General features: G+C 43.1%; 1 protein-coding gene across 1 annotated transcript; it reads left to right on the forward strand.

Annotated features, from left to right (window-relative positions):
• Window positions 1–4016: 4016 nt before the first annotated feature.
• LOC8041706 lies at window positions 4017–4923 on the forward strand. The gene is made up of 2 exons (XM_042292830.1): window positions 4017–4041; window positions 4331–4923. Exons 1-2 carry the CDS (start codon window positions 4017–4019, stop codon window positions 4921–4923), a joined length of 618 nt encoding a protein of 205 aa, XP_042148764.1.
• The last annotated feature ends 17949 nt before the right edge of the window (window positions 4924–22872 follow it).

Genomic DNA, 22872 nt, shown 5'->3' on the forward strand with positions numbered 1-22872 from the left:
GTTCTGAAACTTGAGTATCAGGTTTTAACCGCTAGCGGTACATTTGGTTGATGAATGAGCGGTTTTCGAAGATTGTTTTCGAAGAAAATACACTGTCACATATTTTTCTTAACGCGTTGCACTTCGAGTGATTCGGAAAAATTGTCTAACCAAAATTACATCTTACATATGGGTATCAACTATCCTCTACGTGGCAAATGCCTTGGGTTAATTTCCCGCTTCATTTTCAGTTGTTTTAATCGGCCATCGCGTTATCGATGAAGATAGACGTTTTGGAACAAACACCGAAACATTACCCAATAAGGAAAAGCTACAATGGCTGCTTTAAACAAATATAGCTTCGTTCTAGAAATATCTATTAATAAATTATTGGACCTAATATTCTTGAAATATCCCATCTTAAACGCTCGGAAAAGCCTACTACGACTACACAAGGAGCACACGTTCCTACGGGACTATCCTTGCGTTAACTATCAGCGTATTTTAATAAGAGTTTTAATAAATTCTGGTGTTTTATTTTATATCCTATTGTTTTTATTTTGAATAAATAACTGTGACTAGATATAAATTGTAGCGTTTAATTGTTTTGCAATAATTATTTTTTTCGCTAGATGTTTCCACGGTCTACGGTCTTGACGACGGGCCGTTTCGACGCCGTGCTTTTCCAGTGGGTTCTGCTCTGTCTGTGTCGTTTCGGCACGTTTTAATTATATCAGGCTTTCTGAGAATGACGTCGGACACACTAAGATAAACATGTTATACACAGGTATGTACCTAGAGAGCTTATGTTTCTACTGGGCATGTGCCCGGGAAGATTTTAAATGGAGGTATCATTCTCAAGGGTTTCAGATTATGTGTCCTCGCAGCACATTGACACTGATCTAGATCCTGTATCAAGAACAAAATTTGTTCAGGCTTAAAAGAAAAACGTATATAATTTTAGTGTTTTATTGGAGACCTAAAATAAGTTTATGGATAATAAAAATCAACTCCAGAAATAACTTCATCCAATTGAATATGCCATACAAAAAAAAAAAAAAAAAAAACGTGCTCATATAAAGTTAAATTCTCTGACTATATTGCACAACTAGCGTGGATGGTGATAGTGAAGAAAGAAAAAAATAACGAATGAAAAAAGGTTAAGTATAAATGTGATGTGCCCATATACTCAAACTTTATCAATTATGTGCAACTTTTATAGACGTTTGAATCTCCGAATGTTTTACGATAGGTAAAAACCACAAATTTAATTACCCAAAGGACGAAGGAAGAAAGGTGACGTTAGTGAATCATATAACTTTTTTTATTTCCTGCGTGTGATTGCGTATTTCGTGAGAAAATAGTCGAGATTTTAGCTTTACATGTTAGCTATTGAGCGCCTATTGTCTACAGCGTTGTCGTTTCGCCATCGTACTACTACATTTAAGTTCCTCCAAGATCATCCTCCTCTTGTATGTTTCAATATCATTGAAGTTTTGGCTTAAGAGAAATTGGTTAGTTTAGAAAAATAATAAATTCTGTAATTACTCTGATTCAAAGTATTAGCTGATTCAAAGTATTACTTAACAGCAATAAAAAGAAAATCATGGGTTCGTTTGAAATATATTCACGCGTTTAAAAGTACCAAATTCACCTGCACGTATTTAATAATAGTTCGCAGCTAGTTATTAAAATGAGCTGTATACAGATTTCCTGCGAATAGAAATTTTCGAGGAACTAACATATTCTTTCAGCATTTTAACTTCGGCAATACAGCGTATAACGGGCTGGGGCTGGTTTTGAGTTGAAACCATTTGGTATGTCGTAACTTCCCGTGTGGTTACACAAACAGACCGTGTCCGTAGTTTAGATGGGTGCTGCTCTGTTGGGGTGACTTTCTTACCTATCTGACAAGTGCAGAGTTTTTCGTGCGTCTCCTTCAGTTATACAATGGCTGTCGATAATGAAGAAGGCAAAAAAGTAATGCCGTAAAGGCCGCAATTTCCTCACTGCCAATGAATAAGTTAACAATCTCAGATATCGACGGAAAAGAATTCGCGGCAGATAAGTTTTCGGATTCCGACATGAGACACTGGCTGATACGACTCCTTGACTTATATAAATGGCGCGCCAACAATGGTAGCTAGATAGTTCCAGTACCAAGAGAATTATCCAGTAAGGTGAGTAAATTGTCTTTACATTCCACTGTCTTAAGCGCCGCATTTGGTATATATGGCGATCGCAGGTTTTTCTTGTTTTTCTGTAATAATTTTAAAGCTGCCGTCGAAAACAACCAGTCAAATGGCAAATGCTCATTCGGGGCAGTAATCTGCGCGGTAGAATTTGGGGTGTCTGCAGATGTTTCTTACTAGTGAAATTCAATAAAACGTCGATGACGTGTTCGCAATGACTGCGTCTCGCAGTGTACATGCGCTTTGCTTGCGTAAAACTACTAAAAAAATTAACATAAAAATTAGTTTGCTATTTTCTCTGCTCGAACAGTTTTGGCGGGGACATTTTGTTGAACGCCGGGCCATATTCAAAAATACTATATTCAATTCATTTTATTGCTTTCACAATGGAGTAATCTAGTCTGTTTTTTTTTTCTACGAAGAAGTTAATGAGCCCAAATGGGTGTTTAATTAAACCGGCTTCAATTCATTATTTGTCTGTTCCTTTACAGAAAATGCTGGTTGCCATTTTCGTAACCCTGATAGCGAGTGAGTGCACAAATTTAATCACTTTGATATTCTCTTATATTTATCTTGTGCAGCAGTATGCCTCATTATATCAATTAAAACTTTCGAGAACGTTTCACGTATAGCGAGCCAGACACGCTACCGACCAGGCCACGCTGACACGCTTGCACTGCTTGGGAACGAGCGGGGGTTTATATTTAGCTATCGCGTTCCACTCTTAAAGGGGCCCTGCAATCATATTTAAGCGTCTACCTTTTTTTTTTTTTTTGCGGTTTCCACGTCTCTTGAAGTTCGGGCAAGCCAGCAGGCACGGAAAGAGTAACTAAATATCAGTGCGCCATATTTTAACCGCACGACGCGGAAACCTCCCCTACTTACGGGGGCGACCCGCAGTGCCGAAAGCGCGCGATATGTGAGGTTTTTGGTCCTGGCCTTACTACAAGTCAGAGACGCTAAAAGTTTTGTTTCGTCGAAACACGAACTGTAAGTGGCGCGAACCGTTTCCAATATTTATGAAAAAAGTTTTTGTTCAGTATTTTAGATCAAAAAAGGAACAGACGCAGTTTATAAAGTGCGGAAACAAGAAATAACCCGTCGACATACCCGCCACCAAGCGGCGGAAAAGGCGGAACATACTAGGCACCAACCAGCGGCGAGCGTAGAAAGGTCCCGCTGCGGTCGTATACCGGCTCGAGGATCCGACCTTTTCCGAGTGTTTCGAAGGTCTGCGGCGTAGGTTTGGCTTGCGATTTGGCCATTAGGCGGTATGGCAGCACGAAGTGGCTCCCGTTCTGAGCTTATCTTTACCCCGTGTTTGCTGTCATTTGTGGCCAATGAAGTGTCATGCCAAATTAGTCTTTAATCGCGCAGCAAATCGAATGCGAGCCGCACTAACCGCCCGCTTCATACAGCCTATCCAACATATGCTTTAGTGGCGCCCTCTCGAGCCGTCGACACGGAGTGCGGCAGCCGTGAGCGCTCGCTGAGCTCACTACCCGTCCCCTAGTTCACGGCCACTCAAGCCACGACAAACGACGTCATGAAGGTTATTTTTCGTTTGTATTTAATATTAATTCACCTATAACTTTTAAAATAAAACAAAATTTGAGAAATGTCTGATTAAGTTACTACGTTCAGTGCGCTCAGGTTCGGTGCAAATTAAAAACCAGTCAAAAAGTTGTTGCAGCGCCCCTTTAAAGGCGAAGCTTAAGCGTCCTGCTGTAATTTTATTGACAGTTTTTTTAGCATTCTCGTTATAATTTAATGTAATAATACTTACCGCATTATATTGCGTAGAGTTTTGTCCTGAGACAAAACTCTACACTAAGTTTTTTATGTATGTTTGGACTTTTCAATCTATCTTGTTTCCTAGTTCTGCCTTGACCAATTCTAGATTATACTCAAACGTGAACAGACATAAAAATACTAAAAACAAGGCAAACGCGCTTAATTTGGCTTAATAAAAAAAATTCCATTCACATATTTAATGTGAAAAGGTCCTAAATATCTGAATGAACTATTTGACTTAAGACTAATTACAACAGAGTTATAATCTCCAGGTCTTAAGACTTGCCTTTGTTCGCCATCGTTTTATTCATCTGGAAACAGAAGCGACAAAAAATGCTCGTTTAATTTTTTTTTTTCAAAAGCAGGCTCAGTGGGAGGCTTTCTGACGGACGACACGCAAGGCGCCAACTTGTACATAGACTGGATTCTCCTTGCGGCGAAGACAAGCACGCAAAGTCACTTGGACCCTCTCCTAAGGGAAAATTTCCAGCCCATTAACGGCAATCACAGAGACATATCGGTCCGTTTTGTTCGCAGCAAACTCAAAGGACTTGGAGAGTTTCGTCGCAAAGGCGACTGCAATGTGACGCGCTCCCTCGAGTCAAACACTCGCGAGATTGTTTGCCAACTTTCAACCGATTTGCGGTTCAATAGTGTCATGAATGTGACCTATCAGGGTGTGACAAAACCGGAGGTCGCAGCGACAGCCTTATTCTATGGTGTCAATGGTCCCGTCACCATGTTGTTGAAAGGCTGGAAGACGTTAAGTGTGAAGTTTTCTCCGCGATATGACGGCGCACAGATCAGCCTTGGGGAATCAAAAGACTGTGGCAAAAACGCGGCGGTCTGCCATGACTTTTACACACAGCTTATCCATTTGTTCGAGTACGCCACGCAAAAAGTCTTCGTTAAAGCCATTCTCAATGGAGCCAGACGTGTACCGTCTCATAACCATTAATAGCTCAGGGTGCCTAATGTGCCAAATTAAAGTTTAGATGTTTTACTAGACCCGAGAGAAAAGCAATCACTGTATTCCACCAATAAAGCTTTTTTTTTTCTTTAACTGATGATGTTTTGTTTTATTTTGGTGTTTTCGTTAGAAAAAATAATGAATTCATAACGATTTTTTTTCTTAGTGTTAATCACAAAACCCATCTGGCAGTGAGAATGTTCATTTACTTGTGTTTGTTTAGGTAAATGGTTTAACTGCTTAACTGGGACCATGTCCAGCTTTTTTATGTACCACAAATGTTTGCCATCACGTATAAATCTGCTTCTGGTTACAAGTGAGAATCGCCATCGATGACCTATGTTCAATTCTAAGAAGGTGCCTTTTATACAAAAATAAATCAACAAGCCAAGCTGCGCAAGAAACACGACTGGTCTGAAATATAAGCGACATACTTTCGAGCTATTGCTTTATAGCTCAGATTATCCGGTCACAACCTCATTATTTAAGCTTAGATTTAGTCAAATTTTATCCTTCGCACGTAATACGCTTGTTCGTATGGAAGAAATGAGAAGCAGTCTCGTTACTTATCAATCAGTCCCCGCACGTAAGGTTGATCAATCAATAAAAGGGGAAGGATAAGCGCAAGCTGGTGTTGGTGTAGCATCATTATAACTCGAGGCAATAAAACAGAGTGAGAACTCGCACTACCAGACAGAAGCTCATTGTTAGTGATCGTTGTCTTAAGAAGATTGAAATAAGGGTTACTATGAAGGCGAGCTAATAAACAAGCATAGTGGCAAAAACAACGACAAAAAAAAAAAAAAAACCTTAAGCTATGGTGGCGAAAATTGGGACAAAACAACAGCGTTTCAAAATTTGAGACGACGTTGTGTTGTTGTCTCGATTTGATCCCTACTTTTAAGATTTCTTCTGAAACTATACTCTTAAAAGAGTAGGATGTAGGAAGAAAAACGTTGCTCTCAGACATTCCTTTTGACAAGTAGATATCTCTAAGGTTTTGCTGACCGCTGAGAGTGGATTAAAGCAACATAAAGCAACCGCTTTTGGAAATTTTTGTAGCAGGGCGCGGTCTCTTTTGGCTTCCAACATGTTTAATTTAATTTAGTTTATTTGACATAATAAAAGGGGGTGGGGGATGGTTAAAATTCAACAGTAAAGTGAAGCAATATCAAATTAATGCTAGGTTACATTTAATGCGCACGAACGTGATGATCAATGTTGTGGAGGGCGGTAATAGCCGGTCGGAATTGCGAACAAGGTGCTCGGGATTGCGAACAATGTGCTGTGATAAATTATACCTTTGGGAATGCGAACAATGTGATCGGGTAGATTATTACAGTAAAAATTAACCAACTTTGACCCAGAAAACATGAATTGATTATAGCCCCAGATCGAATTTTGAGCCGATGACCTGTGCGAGGGGGTATCAAAAGTCGGCGTCCACTACGCATTTGTATTCTGAAGCAAAACTAGTAGCATTACATTTGTGCATATAGGTCCGTTGATGTATTTTTCGGTGTTTCAAAAGAAGGGGATTTAGTTCAGCTTTCAATGCAGAGATATCATAATTAAAGCGATGACACAGCATTAAGAGATCGTCGTCGAAAAATATATGGGTAACTCCTACACGATGACTGGGCCTAGAATGCAGTTTCTGACCGGCAATGAACGCTCTAACTAATTAATTATTAAATAAATTATTTCATTATTTATCCTTAAAAGCTCGTCAGCTTCGGTTTTTTTTGGGACAATCACAGTTAGTTGCTCAAATATGTGAAACTACCTCAAGTGCATTACGTCCTCATACTGAGAACCAGACAATAAAAAGGTGATAACATTGTCGAACGATATCCCCCTATCCCGCATGCTGCCGTGAGTCACCCGTCTGGAGATAATATTATCGAGTTGAAGACAGGGAACGTGAGCGATAACCGGTGGACGAAGGTTAGCAGCAGGGCGGAGAACGAACATTAATATGAGTTAAATTGTAAGTTAAATCATGATTTAAGTCGCGATTTGATTCGCGCCAAGTTTTCGATGATGATTTGAATCAAAGTTTTCTGTGTGCGTTTGCTTTTGTATTTAGAGTTAACAAGCAATGAATAATTATATCAAACGGCTCACGAGCAAAAGGTTTTTTTTTAGAAAGTCACAGCGTTGAGCTTGATATCTGCACTACACTTTGTTCGTCAGCTACGTAACGTTCTCTTGCAATAAAAGCAGAACGGAAAAGAAACAAATGTAAGCTAGAAATGCCCCACTGCTATCAAATCATGACTCGCAAAATTAAAAGAAGTTTAAAAGTAACTAAATTAAATTAGGCCTACTTTTTGTTCTAGTAGGGGATTACGGGAATAAAAGGTAAATGAAAATCTAATTTACACCCAGAGTAATTAGTCTATCCACATATATATCTATCTGGCGTTTAAAAAAACGAATAAATTTGTGCTAAAGATTTGGGACTTTAGCTGCAGTAATTTAAATCAATTTTAACGTGTTATAAAAAGGAAAAGGCATTGGTATTAATTTAAGGGCAGCCATGCATATAAACATATTGTTGTATACCTATGGTCTCTAAAGAATGCTAGGTTCCTCCATTCGCTTAAAAATGACAAATTTATTCGATTCGTTTTTCTTATGAGTCCAACATTTTCTATCGAGCTTGAATAAATAATATAATTTCAAATAAATAGCCAGAATTGATTAATATTTCCATATTTGAGGGATGCCTTTTGGTTTTCTTTGGTGTCTTAAATGTCGAACTGGATCTAAGCTAAAACTTGGGCTATTTTCGTACTTTTACAGTAATGCGTCTTGGATCTTAACCATAAATCAAATTCATATGTAACAAATACTGAGTCTGCTTTCGAAAAAAAATTTAATAATTATTGATTGGTGTGCGATCAGCCATTATGTTTCATAGAGGACGACATACGAATGATATCCTTTATTTAAAACAAACCGCCTGTATAAGATGTACACCCTTACACAGTAAACTTGTTACACCCTTAAAGGTGTCATGGCGCTCAGAACACCCTTCTAACACCCTCGCTCTGAGCACGATGGGTGTTAAAAGGGTGCCCGACACGGCTAAAACACCCTCTTTACACTTTTAAAATATGAAAAAGGTGTTAGAAGGGTGCAAGAAAGGGGTTAAGTAAAAAGAGTACACCCCATGATGCCGCTAGGGTGTAGGGGTGTATGGAGTTTGGTTCTTGAAATCAGTGGAGAGCAGTTTCAGATTAATTTCGACTGCGGCCAACACTACGATCTAATGAAGCCAATAAATAAGGGTACTGTCACGGAGTGTAAATGGCTGAGTGCGTTGGTTTCTAATTTACGATACGCAAAGAGGGACATTATAGACAAACAGACACGACAGGCTTTCGACTTTCAACAAAACGTTATCCTGTCTTGTCTGTTTGTCTTCAATGTCCCTCTTTCCTTATCGTAAACTGTCATGGCGCTGGTCGTTTTTGTGCGTTAGCAATCATTGACTAGACCAATCAGGCACGGTGATCCTTTCTCTGCTTGATTGGTCTAGCCGGCAAGACAAACGCACGAAGACGACGAGTGACATGACGATGCACTTTTGGTGTTGCTTGATTGGCTACACGGGGTCGTGGTGTTGTGTAAGAGATGACCGATACTGTGGGTTCACCCTGAGTTTGGGAATTTGGAGCACACAAACCTGGCTGCTTTTCTGAACATCATATTATATTCACAATGTTCGTTGGTGCGCTGCCTTGCGATTGCAGGATTAGCGTTCCCGTCATTGGCTACTGACTCGCAGGTGTCCCCAGACGGGTCTCCTCTTCGTGTTTCTCGACTGCCGTTATTTCTTTAGGAGGTTTCCCCGTATTCGATACGTCCGCATCTCTCGTCCTTCGGTACTCGACTGTCCCTCTCTTCGCTTACATCCCCAGAAAGAGAAGCCTCTTTGTTTAGTTATCTCCCTCCCCCTGCGTTCTCTCCGGAGTCTCGATGCGACTCTGTATACCTTTGGACTCCAAGCTGCGGTCGTTCGGCAGGAAACGCCACGAAAGAAGGGCGACGAGACCGAGCCTCAAGGGCTCGGTGGCGCCGCGCTGTTGTTCAGTGGGCACAACAGCCTCTACAGTCGGCCACAACATTGTGGCAGACTGCAGAGGTTGAATTCCAACCGGGTCTACTCGGCCTGGGTGAATCTCACAGTTGGCTGTGTTCGAATTTCATATTGAACTGAGTATAGACATACTCGAAACCTGGAATATCAACGTGGGGTCCCTTAGCGAAAACTAGGTTACTTTAAGTATACTTTACGGTCTTTTAAGATACTCATTCTCAAGAAGTATACTAAAATTGTCCTTAAAGGATGCTAGCCAGAAGTAGGCTTGTACTATTAGTGTCCTTTCTTAGTATGCTTGAAGTATATACTGTAATAGTATACTTTTAGTAAACTAGCTAAGACCTAAGTAGCTTCTAAGTTCATGCGAAGCGTCTTACTAGTAGCCTGTCCTGGGTATCTTTTAGTGCACTAGAAGAACGTTATGGAAGTAAGCTGGAAGGATCTTGTAAGTATTCGTGCAGTGACTTATCAGTTGCCTCTCTAAGGTTTCTTTTAGTGAACGAAAAGTTTACTATGGAAGTGCGCTGAAAGGATAATCAGAGCATGCACCGAGTATGCTTAGCTGCGCTCACCATGAAATGAGGACAACATTGTGCTTCGTCGCTGTGTCTGTGTCATGAAATGGCGTCAGCAGCTCGCGTTGTTTCGAGCGCTGTGGCGTTTCAGTGCTGTACGTGAGCCCCCTGATCAAGTTCTCAGCGTTCCGGTGGCAGGCGTGACCGACTACGTCTGCGATTGCACCGTCCCAGAATGAGTGTAGTGACCATTATAAGTTGCGCACACGCTGTGGACGCGTAGCTTCCCGGCGTGGCAATCAAGAAATGAGCCGCCTGGAAACGACAACAATAGTTGCGTTGACGCAGTGGTTACCCCTCACAAGAGCGCAAGAAAAACTGTGAAAGGTACGTTTAGTTGATATCTTCAGGAATATGAAAGGTAGCCGCTGCAGTCTCAGAGTAGTTGTTGTCGTTTCCAGTTCGTTCTGGTTACACGGACGCGGTGAGCAGCCTGCAACAGCGAGTGAGATACGCTATTACCGTTTGATCCACCAGCTTCGGGAGGCTGATATCACATCGCAACCCGCAAAAGTCAGGCGCTTGGCGGATGAATCCGAACACCGCGTACAAAGGAAGTGATTGCTTGGTGACAATCAACAAATATGCGAGCATGACCGACTACGTCTGTGATTCCATCGTTTAATCATCAGTGCTACGTGTTATTTGCCCCACCAACATCGACGAGCAATCTTCTGTCGTCGATAGTTCTCAGTCGGATTATAAAGCAGTGCAGTTTGTGTAGTGGTGCACCGGGTCGCGAAATCGATGCTCCTGAGTTTCGTCGACGCAGAAAAAACAAGCTTCATCGTGTCTGCGTCTGAGAGCTCCGCGTGGTTTCATTGCAGTGTTAAAATTCGAATGATTTGGGGTCTGTTGCTGTCGTGACGCGTTTGAGTTCTTGGTATTTCTATCAGTCGCGAGCGTGACCGACCACATTTGCAAATACGTCGCTTTTTAGACTTAAGCTAGGTGGCGCAAGCTACCGCCCGTTACAAAGTGCGTTGCAAGGTGCCGCAGTAGTATCCATACCCATACAATCATCCAGATGGTGCCGGATTGATCAGCCGTCAGTTTTGTTGTCTTTAAATAAACCAGTTTCTTTTATGAACGTTCGATGATGTTACTTCGAAAACTTTAGCATTCCGAAGTGGGATTACCGCTGAGCCTCCCCGGAACAGTGGTGGCTGCGACAGCCACGTTCACGCCGACGAACGTGAGTCTTCTTCGCGGGCGGTGGTGCGCGTCCATTGTTTCCGCCACCGACGAGAGGCCGTTCAGTGTTCCCGTTGACTCGACGAGAAAGCACAGCCATGGCCGCGGACCGTGAGCTCGTACGGACCCTGGCGTCGCAACCGGGCTTCGCATCGGTGACCGCGATGCCAGACTTGACGGCGTCCATTCCCGCCTTCTCTGACTCGTCGTCGGCAGCGAGCGCCATGAAGTGCGCGGGACTGGGAGGCGCATATCAACACGGTGGCGGCGCAACGCAGTCCGGGGGGAGCGATGAAATAACGCTCGCTGTTGCTTCATCGAAGGTGAGCGGGACGGCTTGAGTGGCATCCAACGACCGGGAAGCGACTGGAAACTTGGTCGAAATGGGCTGAAGAACTACAGATGGTGTTCCCCGATGATGACGATTCGCACTCTACGAGATGATGCTCCGGCGGACACAGACCGGGTGAGTCCGTCGCTGATTATTTTTTCGACAAGAGCTTCTTCTGCTCGAAGTGTGACGTCAAGGAAATGAGTTTACAATGGCGCAGCTTATAATCGCGGAACTTCGGAACATGAACCACGCTGTGATCCTGCGGCTTCAACAGCGACGTTCGCAACGTCTTTCGAAATTTTGCAAAAACTTGCTGATTTTTTTTTCTTGAAATCACTCGTTGCAGAACAAGCAGTCCACAAGAAAAAAAAAAAAGACACTGTGGAGGACAAGCTTCTCAAAAAGCTTCGCCAGGAGCTGAAAGGTCACAGGGTATGTATAACAACATTTTTGTTAGAAAGTGTTAGCTTTATGGAGAGCGCATCAGATTTATATAATGTTGCCATTTTGGTGCTTGGTTAGATATATTTTAATCAATGTCATTATTGCTTTTTCAAGTGTACTTATCAATTATTCATTCATGCAAACTGCAAGCTGTTCAGAATGCTGAAGTAATTGGAGACTAGATATACTGTTTCAGTAACCTTTGCACTGTGAGGGCAGATGACATATGATGTTATTTTCCTCAGCATTAGAAAAAGTTGGTGCAACGGGAATGCAGCTTTGCGGGTCAGTCAGAGGTCACTTCTGGGAAGCAGTTGCTTAGGACTTCCAATGTTATACTTTGTTGTACAACTCTGATAATCTATCATTACTGCTTATATTTTCTGTTTATAGCTCCGTGCATCTTCTGGGGATCCTGAGGACGTTGCATCACAAGCTCGAGGACTTGTCTTCGCTGTACCTGCCCTGGCCTCTGCTGAAGAGGCCTCTGCTAGGTCCAAGGAGTCCCGGATAAAGGAGGGCGAGACCTGGGCCAACAATGTCGAGACCAGGGCCAGTGAGCCTCAGACCGGGGCCGAAGCCAGGGCTAATAAGGTCAAAGCCTGGGCCAACGAGGCCGAAACCAGGGCAGGGCCACCGAGGCTGAAGCCAGCATGGAGCAGGTTGAGACCAGGACCGACCTGACTGGGGGACGCTGAGGCTAGGGCGGCCGAGGCCAGAGCACAGGAGGTCGAGGTTGTAACGTAGCGTCCTCTGCATCCGGATGTAAGGTGAAACAGTATAACCTATTTGTCCAGGCCTAACTGCTCGATGTCGCAAATTTGCAACCTAAAAGATTTTTTGCTTAGAAGTTCATTTGCACCAAAAATAACTTTAGTGATCGATTACATATACACATTTGCACGTACGTCCCCTGGGCGCCGCCATCTTCCTAGCTGGAGAGCGCGTGAGCTGCGCCATAACCTAATTACGATGCCTTGAGAAGAAGACGTAGTCAGATTATGGCGCGGCCCACAGTGTACCTAAGTACCCCCCAGTAAGCAAGATGGCGGCGCCCATAGGCCATACTTACAAAGATGTATACAAAGCAAAAAAATAAAGTTTAAAACATTTTTCTTATCTACACTTTGCTTTAATTCCCTGCGTTAAATGGTCAACAAGCTTCTTCATATCCCAAAATGAGTACTACTGCTGCTACCATTCTTTGTGATTCTGTAAGTTTGTTTCGTTAAACTGAATGCTGATACAGGAGAGACTTTTTCAAAATCAGGGTAGGCAATATCTGTGATGGTAAAGCACTGAATCGTGATGCGAGAGCTGACCCTGCTTGGGTTTGGAGTTTGACTGTCTCTATGTTTACACACAGTGTCAATTTTCATGCCTCAATTTGCTGTTCTCCTTACAGGAATAGCTTGTGCATTTCTCTTTAAAGTTGCAGCTGTACATAGGTGAAATGGGGCCACTCATAGTATGATATAGAGTGGCAGCAGCATTCTTACTCGATTTGGGAGCGGTTTGTGAAGCGGCGTGTTGACAGTGAGTGCCCATGTCGAAAGCAGTGAAATATGCACAAAAATACTGAATGTGCACTAGGAGAGAAATTTTGAAAATAAAAGTGACAGCCACTGAACTGAGCTGACTAAGATCAGGGAATGAGATTTGAGGGGTATTGGGGTGGCGAAGCAGTCTGAAGGGAGAGCAATATTTCTAGTGCAAGTTAAAGGGCTCGGATAATTTCACAAATGGATTCTTTATGGTGAGTATACACATGTCCAAAGTTTGGTGCAGTGTTTGCTTTAATCGTGTGCACTTTTAATTTTCCTTAATGTTAAACCAGGTGTCACATGTGTGTAACTTCAAAGCGCCTGTGATTTCAGTGTTGACTGTTGAACCAGTAATTTTCTTATAATTTGATGCTTCCTACCGGCAGGTGTGCCACCCCTTGTTGCGGCTATGGAGACTCGTGGAGTGGCAGGCCCTGTGGTTCAAGAGGATATTGTGTAGAATATGGTATGTAACAATTTTTTTTCTTCACATCGCAGTTAAAGGTGTGAATCTTTTATCTTGTCTTTTTCCTAACCGTAATGGCTCATTCACACGAAATTTTGACGCTGGGCGTCAAATTTTGACGCTGGGCGTCAAAATTTGATCAGATTATTTTGATGCTCGAACCACAATCGCAGACTTTTGACGCTGGATGTCAGAACTCTGTGGAATATCCTGTGGCAAGCGGATCGATCAAAGACCTTTTTGATCTTTTTTTTTTTCTTTTTTGCTGGAGAAAACTTTTTAATTAGAACAAAAGGCAGGAATTCTATTGCCATATGTCACACCAGGGAATGTCAGCTTATGTGCAGCAAGAAAATGAATTTCGGCGGCGCGAGGATGTCTCGTGCAAGGCTCTGTCACATGCCTCCTGAGCTTGCAATGGCCTTGCCGCTTGCCTTCCTTGTCTTGCTCGGCCTTTTCTGTCCTCAGCTACAGTTGGTTTGCGACAGCACACTGCCTTTTGGTGCCAGGGTAGGTAGATGCAGCTTTTAAAAAAGGTCTATTGCATCCTTTGTGATATAGCAGACGTTCACAAATCATTTTAAATCTCGTTTAGCAGACGATACATCAATGTCTTTTTTGTTCTGTTTTCGTCGGTGATTGAAACTTCATGGCAGGCGAAACCAACACAATTTAGACGAACTTGAGGTTTTAGCACCGATTTTCCATGTTACCTAAAAGGAGTCAGTGTGAAGCGCGGATTGAACACGAGTGTCATGTCAGCCTTGACTGCCCATTCGGTGAGAACACGAGTCGCACCTGATTGATGATGCTTCACTAATTATTAATCTTAAATCTGTGCTCTGCTCGGTCCCCCTTTTGGTCACAGAAAATCCAGTGCGTTGACTTCCCAAACTCTTCTTTTTCTCGCACTGACAGGCAACATATTTGCAAACAGTCTTTTAGCTCCTTCACTCTCGCCAAGACGAAAATCAGACCCCGTGCTGTGGACAGCTTTCGTTCGGTGCTCGCATATTTCTTGGTTGTCACTGAGCAATGAGCATAGGTAACCTACTCAAAGTAATGCATGGTGTTTGTCAAAAGTTGACCTCCTAACTTCCTCCGCCGACGCACACTGGCACGGCAGGGTTGTACTAAGGAAACTGATTTCCCAGATACATCATATGGGAACGGCAGGGAGTAGTAAGCCTCAACATTATAACTTACAGTGCGACTAGGACAAAGACAGACAGAGGAGAAAACACAGGACAAGCGCTGAACTGGCAACTGATTCTATTGAAAAGAAAATACATATGATGCTGCTGCTGCTCAGGCAGGCATGCCCCTCCTTGGCCCTGGCGCTTCTTCTTTTACTCAACACGATACCAGCCGAGTTATCCGAGATCCGAAAAGCCGATCTCGCTCTTCATCAAAGTCACTGTGGGCTGGCTCACACACAGAGATCCGTTTTGTGTTATGTAGTATGTCTCCATCATTTCTCGGGGTAGTTTTTGGTTGTGTCGGAACATCACTGTCGTGTTGTTAAAAAAGGGTTGGCATCCGCAATCCCGGCAATGCATCGCGAGATGTGTGTGAGCGGTTCCTTTTGTAGAACTGTGGTGTTCTTGTAGTCTTATCTTGAGGCAACGCCCAGTTTGTCCTATGTAGGCACGCCCGCAGGAAAACGGGATCTTATAGACCACACCTTTTATGCAGGCGACAAACTGCATTCCGTGTTTGATGCTGCTGCGGCTGAGATGTCGGATCGTCATTTCTCTCACGTTGTTGACTGTGGAGCACACAGAGCCGAGATTGTGACAGGCGGAAAAATCAACATTCACATTGTATCTCGAGGCAGCTTTCTTGAGTCCGTGGGAAAGGCGGTGGATGTATGGTATGACTGAAGTTTTCCTTTTCTCTTTCTGCTCGAGGTCACATTGCTCGATCTCTGGATCTGTTTTAAGGTATTTCACGATTTTTTCGCAAGTTGAAGTAATGACCGAATTAAGATACCCCAAATCCTTGAGCCATTGAATTTTGGAAATGAAGTGGGAACTCAATTTGTGGATGCATGTGCTTGTTAAAGCTGTCCTCAGACAGGGAAATGCGATGCCTTGTTTGACGAGTTTAGAGTGGACTGACTGAAAGTTTAGAAGAGCCTTTGCTGTTCTGGGACTGTAACACCAGCAAACATGATCATCCCCCTCTTTGATGCGGAGATCCAGGAACTCAATAAGGTTCTTTTTTGGGGCTTCATAGGTGAATCGAAGTCCTTGCCTTTTTTTCTTGAAGATCAGCACATCGTCAAGCTTCTGATGGAAATTAGCCCTCTCAACGAAGACCAAATAATCGTCTACGTACCTAAACACTTTTTTGGTGTTTTCCTCCAAGCAAGGTTCCAGATCCCGATGGATCTTGCCTAGGAAGATGTTACTGAGCACAGAGGCTACCCTCGACCCTATGCATACTCCGGACTTCTGTAGGTACTCCTTGTCCTGCCATCCGATGAATGTGGACTTCAGCCCACTCCAAACTCGTCACACAAGGCATCGCATTTTCCTGTCTGAGGACAGATTTAACAAGCACATGCATCCACAAATTGAGTTCCAGCTTCATGTCCCAAATTCAACGGTTCAAGGATTCGGGGTATCCTAATTCGGTCATTACTTCAGCTTGCGAAAAAATCATGAAATACCTTAAAACAGATCCAGCGATCGAGCAATGTGACCTCGAGCAGAAAGAGAAAAGGAAAACTTCAGTCATACCGTACATCCTCCGTCTTTCCCACGGACTCAAGAAAGCTGCCACGAGATACAATGTGAATGTTGTTTTTTCCGCCCGCCACAAGCTTAGATCTGTGTGCTCCACAGTCAACAAACGTGCGAGAAATGACGATCCTACATCTCACAGCCGCTGCAGCATCGAACACGGAATGCGGTTTGTCGCCTGCATAAAAGGTGTGGTCTACAAGATCCCGTTTTCCTGCGGGCGTGCCTACATAGGACAAACTGGGAGTTGCCTCAACATAAGACTACGAAAACACCACAGTTCTATGAAAGGAACCGCTCACACACATCTCACAATGCATTGCCGGGATTGCGGATGCCAACCCCTTTTGAACAACACGACAGTGATGTTCCGACACAACCAGAAACTACCCCGAGAAATGATGCAGACGTACTACATAACACAAAACGGATCCTTGTGTGTGAGCCAGCCCACAGTGACTTTGATAAAGAGCGAGATCGGCTTTTTGTATCTCGGATAATTCGGCTGGTATCGTGTTAAGTGAAAGAAAAAGCGCCAGGACCACGGAGGGGCATGCCTGGACGAGCAGCAGCATCATCATATGTATTTCCTTTTCAATCGAATCAGTTGCTCGTTAAGCGCTTGGCCTGTGTTTTCTCCTCTGTCTCTCTTTGTCCTAGTCGCACTGTAAGTTATAATGATCTCTACCGTAAACTCGCCCAATTGTCCATTCTGCTAAGCCTGAACAGTTCGGTCTTTTTTTGGTGACCAAATTCGGTCGGCAGCAAGACTGCTTTTTAAAAGTGTGAACGAACCATATGTTCTAGCAAAAAATGTGCCTATTAGAGAGGTTCAACTATTAGAACCATAGCTATACTTACTGACCTTTTAATGTGAGGCCTAAGTTTCCACATTCCACCAGGATGTGCGAAGAGGTAAGCATTGGAATCTATGGAAGAAGCTTAGCAATGTTGAGGCATAGAAAGGTAATGGTTCTTCAAACAGTGCTAACCGTATTGTTGGTTTCATTTCTGAATTGTTTTGTGTTGTCTCTGTTTCTGTCGTGTCCTTAAATCTCAGTGATTTGCTTTGTTCGTGGTTTGCAAGGTTTCAGCAGACCCGTCCTCTTTTTTAAAAGGTTCTTTTTTTTTAATTAGATGCTGTATATGGGGTGTCTGTTCATGCAGGCTTAGGCCATCCCAACAATGTCAGGACTGCTTTCTGCTGATCATTTTCATAACCTAAATATAATTCAGTTAGAACCCAGGGAACAATTTTTGCAACAGATATATTCCTCATTGCCTCTACGCACGCCTTCTAAATTCTGGGAACTGGATGGAAATAGTGTATTAGGTTCACCACTATCTTTCGATGATTTTCCGAGTGATGCTGCCACACTCCACGAATGCGGCCAGCGGAAGTTCTCATTCAGCCACTGTAGGGCGCGCAGCATTCAATCGGTTGAGGCGTTTTCAAAGCTGGAGGATATAGTGGTGCCTCGATTATGTGACTTTCAGGAGACTGCGCGACAACATTGGATAATACAAAAAACAACAGTTACGGGTCAAAGACATACAGAACTTCCAAACAGCCTTTAAGCTGATAATCTGCTGGAATCTGTAGAAGCTAGAACCCTCATGCAACTATGAATGTAACCTAGAAATTGTGTAATAGAGGTGCCAATCAATCTTTATTATCACATTGGAACTTCAAAAGAAATCAGTGAGTTTCTGCTGACTCGTCCAGTTGTGCATAAACCGGGGACGCATAATTGGGGTTTTACTGTATCCACTGTGGGACACATTTCATTCTCGATCGCATAATGTGTAGAAGTTTCTTAAAAATTTCTGGGCGTTGCCTTTAAGGACTAGCATTTTCAAAATAAAAAAAAAACAATCAGAAAACTGCTTTAATAAACGACGCAGATCAAGCCTGGAATGTGCTCGACAGCGGATGTTTTCTTCAGCTTCGATAACACTTCCCCAGTCGACTGCTGCATGCTGCAAGATTGCCAATTCAGAACTTCCGGAGGCTGCAATCACAGAGTGAAGCGTAATTATAGTTGGAGGCACTTACTACAGTCCATGTGCATGTTCTCTTAAAGGGACACTTGCATGGCTGTTAGGAATATAGCTAATAATAATCAATAATATTGATTACTATTAGCCTTGGCACACTCGCAACTGTTGTTTATTTGGAAAGACAATTTACTATGTAGGCCTCTTCGGCCAGCCTAGTCATCATCACTTCGCGCGAAGCATTTTTGTTTAATAGTGCAATTGATGCCCCACTTACACACTCTTTTCCTTTTTCCTAAATATCATATTCCTCATGCAGTTCTCTGCTTGTTTTGGCATTGTATCTGGCAAGAATCTTAACATCGTGCAACACCAAGGAACAGGGGCATTTGCTGCAGTGAATGGCGAGGTGGCCAGACAGGCTAGCTCACGTGGCAGCCACGTGCTCATGGGCACGTTCATTCATGCATCCACAAATTTATTATTGTGTTTTATGCTGCAAGGCTCAGACGGCTGCTCTATGATGTTGATTCTGTGGCAGAGCCGAGCCATCTTATTGGATGCCAAGGACACCACGGGAATGCGGTGGCGCTGACCGACTTTCCTTAATTGTGTGAAACTGAGGGTATGGTATCACAGCTGGTCTTACATTGGACCTCTCACGAGTGGGTTTGTTTATCCAGAAGCAAGCTACCTGCAGATGTGTATAATTCAGGTCGCCAAAAGCTTGTTAAATAAAGTTGAGGCATAAACAAGCCTGCTCGTGAGAGGCCCAATGTGAGACCAGATGTGGTACCATACTTACACTCATACCTGCCAACTCTTCCGAATTTTTCGTAAAATGTACAAATTGGGACTAATTTTACGATTTTACGAATCTTGCTTCAAATCTTACAAAAAAATTTTTTTATTTTTTTTTGTTGTTGTTTTTGTAACTCCGTTGTTGGTGGTATCTTGTATTGCCACAAGAGGGCGATAGGTACCGTCCACAGCAGCGTCGTGGTTTTTACTATCCGTCTATCCGGTGGCCACGAATCGAAAACCAATCCAAAGCTCAAAGCCTTTGTTCGTGTGTTCGGCGGTGCAGAGCTGCAAGTTGGTTCGGCGTGTTCAGACGTTGCTGGGGCCTCGTTGTTTCGGCCAGTTTCGAGGCAAAAAGTATGGCGTCTGTGTTTGTTGCGCGTGTAACTGTAGCATTCTCCTTGTCACTGTGGCTTCGCGGCGCAATGCCGAACTCGAAACCTCAAAAGAGGTACTTTCAGGTGTTCCTGAAGTCCTACACGTCGAAATTTCCGTGCTTCATGCCGCCCAAAAAGCAAGAGAAGTTTGGATTGTGTAGCACGTACACGTGTGATGTAAGCGTTTCGCACGCTGGCCAGGCTGACATTAAGCCCCCCCCCCCCCCCCCCCCCCGGCCGCAGCCGCGCGACTTTTATGAATTTGAAATTCCACAGGTTGGCAGGTATGTACACTCAGTGTCACACAATTCAAGGAAGTCGGTCAGTTGTACCGCACTACTGTGATGTCTTCGGCACACAATAGGATGGCTTGGCTCTGCCACAGAATCAACAGGCCCAAGCCCCGCCGTCTTAGCCTTGCAGCATAAAACACAAGGATAAAATTGCTGGGTGTGTTTTGGGTGTTGTGTATCAGATACCAATATTGTGAGGGGCAGTGTATATGGGCCAGATGTGGGAATGACCCTGCCCGTGAGCTTGTGGCTGCCACGCCAGCCAGCCTGTCTGGCCACCTCGCCATTCACTGCAGCAGATGCCTCTGTTCCCCGGTATTGCATTATGTTAAGATTCTCGCAAATACAATGACAGAACAAGCAGAGAACTGCATGAAGCATATGAAATTTGGGAAAAAGGAAAAAAGCGTGTGAGTGAGGCATCAATCGCCCTATTAAACAAAAATGCTTTGCGCCAATGTGATGGTGACTAGCCTGACCAGTGGACTTTATATAGTAAATGTTCAAAATAGCCTTATTACCCTCTTCACTATTAGCTAGCTCTCTTCATCAAACACTTCCTTACCACCAGCAAGTCACGGCCATTCGTGCACATGCGCTCATCTAAAAGGCATTCATATGGATGTAATGACCGTATTTGGTTCTATTTTTATGTTTCAGATAACCTTTGGAGACATTGCGCTTCCTGAAGCGCAGTTGAAGCATGTCGACACGAAGCAGCCATCCATTTACGTTCAGGAACTCGCGGTCATGGTATTTGAAACTGAGGCCCTGACAAACTGCTGCCTTACGGGGTCGGCAATGAAGGGAAAGCTTCCTAAAAAGGGAGTTAAGGACTTGATAGGTGAGTGAATTGCCATAAAGAGGAAATGGCAAGGCACTATTGCAATCAAACTTAACAGGAACAAATACTAAGTTTACTCTTGACATATATTGGACTTAAATCTTGGACAAAAGCTCACCAGACAGAAGCTCACCGGTCAAAAGCTCACCACGTGAAAATTTCATGTTGGTCTTAACACGAGTGCAGACAACTTAGGTGCATACGTGCGACACTAAAACACAACAATGAATTAAATCTGATAGGCACATGGTTTGTTGATTAGACTGGAAGCAAGTTTTCCGATTGGTTAGAAGGAAATGCAGTCCCGTACAGGCTGTTTCCAGCAGTCTTGGTAGATCTCGGTGTACCTGGAGCCCCTTGCAAATATTTTCCAGACGGTTGTGGCATACCTTGAGTCAACCCAGATTGATCTTATCAGCTTCAGCTCCACTCATTTTGGTGACCTAAATTTTTGTCCCAAATCGTTGTTTCTGTGCCTGTTATGGCTTACCTGTCGACACCGTTGCATGAGATGGGGTACCACTTCTTCTAAAAATAGTGCAATGTCCATTGCGTCCGCACTTTGGCCCAGCTCGTGACTCACCGGGTAGATAAAAAAAAGGGGGTGAGCTATTGTGTGGGTCTAAGAAAAAAACGGGTGAGCTTCTGTCCGGTGAGCTTTTGTCTGGTCACCATTGGACTTGTGTCTCGGTACTCATGGATGGTTGTTTCTTTTTGGCTTATGTTGGGGGAGATATTTGTCTTTTTGTGTCATTACGTCTTGCGCTACACCTCTGGTTTGCAATAATGTGCCCCAGTTCTAGCATACTTTAATTTTTGCCTAGATTATAATTCACTCTGATGTTCCTTCTGCTTAATTTTGATCGTCGATTTATATCAGCGATTAAATGAAACGAAACTTCAGTATTGTTTACTTTTGTGTACAATTTTCTGAAGATAGCTGACTGTTTACCCCAGCTTTAGGCTGCTGAATCTTTCAAAAACTTTCAGCTTGTTCAGTTGTTTTTAAAGTAATTGTTTGGTACAGTATGGCCTCAGTTGGTTTTATATCAGTAAACCCTGAATTATAATATAAAATAGATGTCAGAATCAAAATTAAAAAAATGTGGTCATCTGTGTGTTTAAAATTATTGTCTCGCTACGCTATCTCCGACTTTCTAGCCAAATATCCTGAGGCACTGGTTCTCGAACAGGGTTCCTAGTACAGTATACTGAGGGTTCTTTCAGCACCTGAACTTCCTCAATCGTTCCTATACCATTGTCATACACTCAATTGCAACAATGCCAAGAGTGGAAGGGGCTCCTCGGCTAACAATAACATTAGTAAATTTTTGTTCGCTGATGTCAGAAAGTTTGAGAGTCCCTGTCACAAAGAATGTTATGTTTGCAGGCTTTTAAAGGGGTTATGAAATAGTCCTCAGACTTCGGCCAAGTAAGTGTGGCAGTATCTCACCATCGCATGTGCAGTGAAGATCAGAAAACAATTTTTTCCAAGGTGCACTAGTTTTATTAAAAAAATTAAATAGACTTAAGCTTGGGGGGCCCCTCAACCTTTAGAGTCCTTTCCAGGTCACGTGCGTGTGACATGAATTGGGGGCCAAATGAGTGAATGACAGCTTTTATAAAAACCTTAGCTTCAAATTGGGCAGATACCTGCTCAACCCGCAAACTCAACCACTATTGGCGCCAAGCCAGTAGTTCCTGTGGCCACCATAAGCTGCATGATGAAAAATGGACCCTTTTTTCCTTTCTGATTACGCAGTGCACTCGCGACATTTTGAGGGATCACGGTGTGTTTTCTCGTACTTGTGATAAGGTAAAAGAAATAAAAGTAACGAGCTCCAGACTGTTTCCACAGTAAACTTGTTTCATGATCCCTTTAATGCATTGCAAATTGACGAAATGCCTTGTTTTACATTATTTCACAGCAGCAATATTTCACAGTTGCCAATAAACATAGTCATTGGTCCCCGTGCTCAATATATTTAGATTTGAAAGTAAACATTTGGCAGAAATCTGCCTGGTTGGGTAAGAACAAGAACTGTGTGCTCCTCGCGCACACAGTCGCCCCTGAAGAAGAAACCAAGCAGGTTTCGAAACGTTGGGCTCCTTTTTATTTTTGGTTGGCGTTCCTTCCTCCTCTTCTAATATATTTAGATGATTAACTTTTTGTTGTTGGTTTCTTTTTGTGAAATTTTCTAAAATTATG

Source organism: Ixodes scapularis, unplaced genomic scaffold (genome assembly GCF_016920785.2).
Source record: "Ixodes scapularis isolate PalLabHiFi unplaced genomic scaffold, ASM1692078v2 PGA_scaffold0__279_contigs__length_252992795, whole genome shotgun sequence".
NCBI classification, from domain to species: Eukaryota; Metazoa; Arthropoda; class Arachnida; order Ixodida; family Ixodidae; genus Ixodes; species Ixodes scapularis.

Bases quoted from the DNA above. Each gene is read 5' to 3' on its own strand.
- LOC8041706 (XM_042292830.1), top strand. From the start codon at position 4,017: ATGTTTGGACTTTTCAATCTATCTT. The intron at 4,042-4,330 runs GTTTCCTAGTTC...TTTCAAAAGCAG, and splicing joins TGGACTTTTCAATCTATCTT to GCTCAGTGGGAGGCTTTCTG.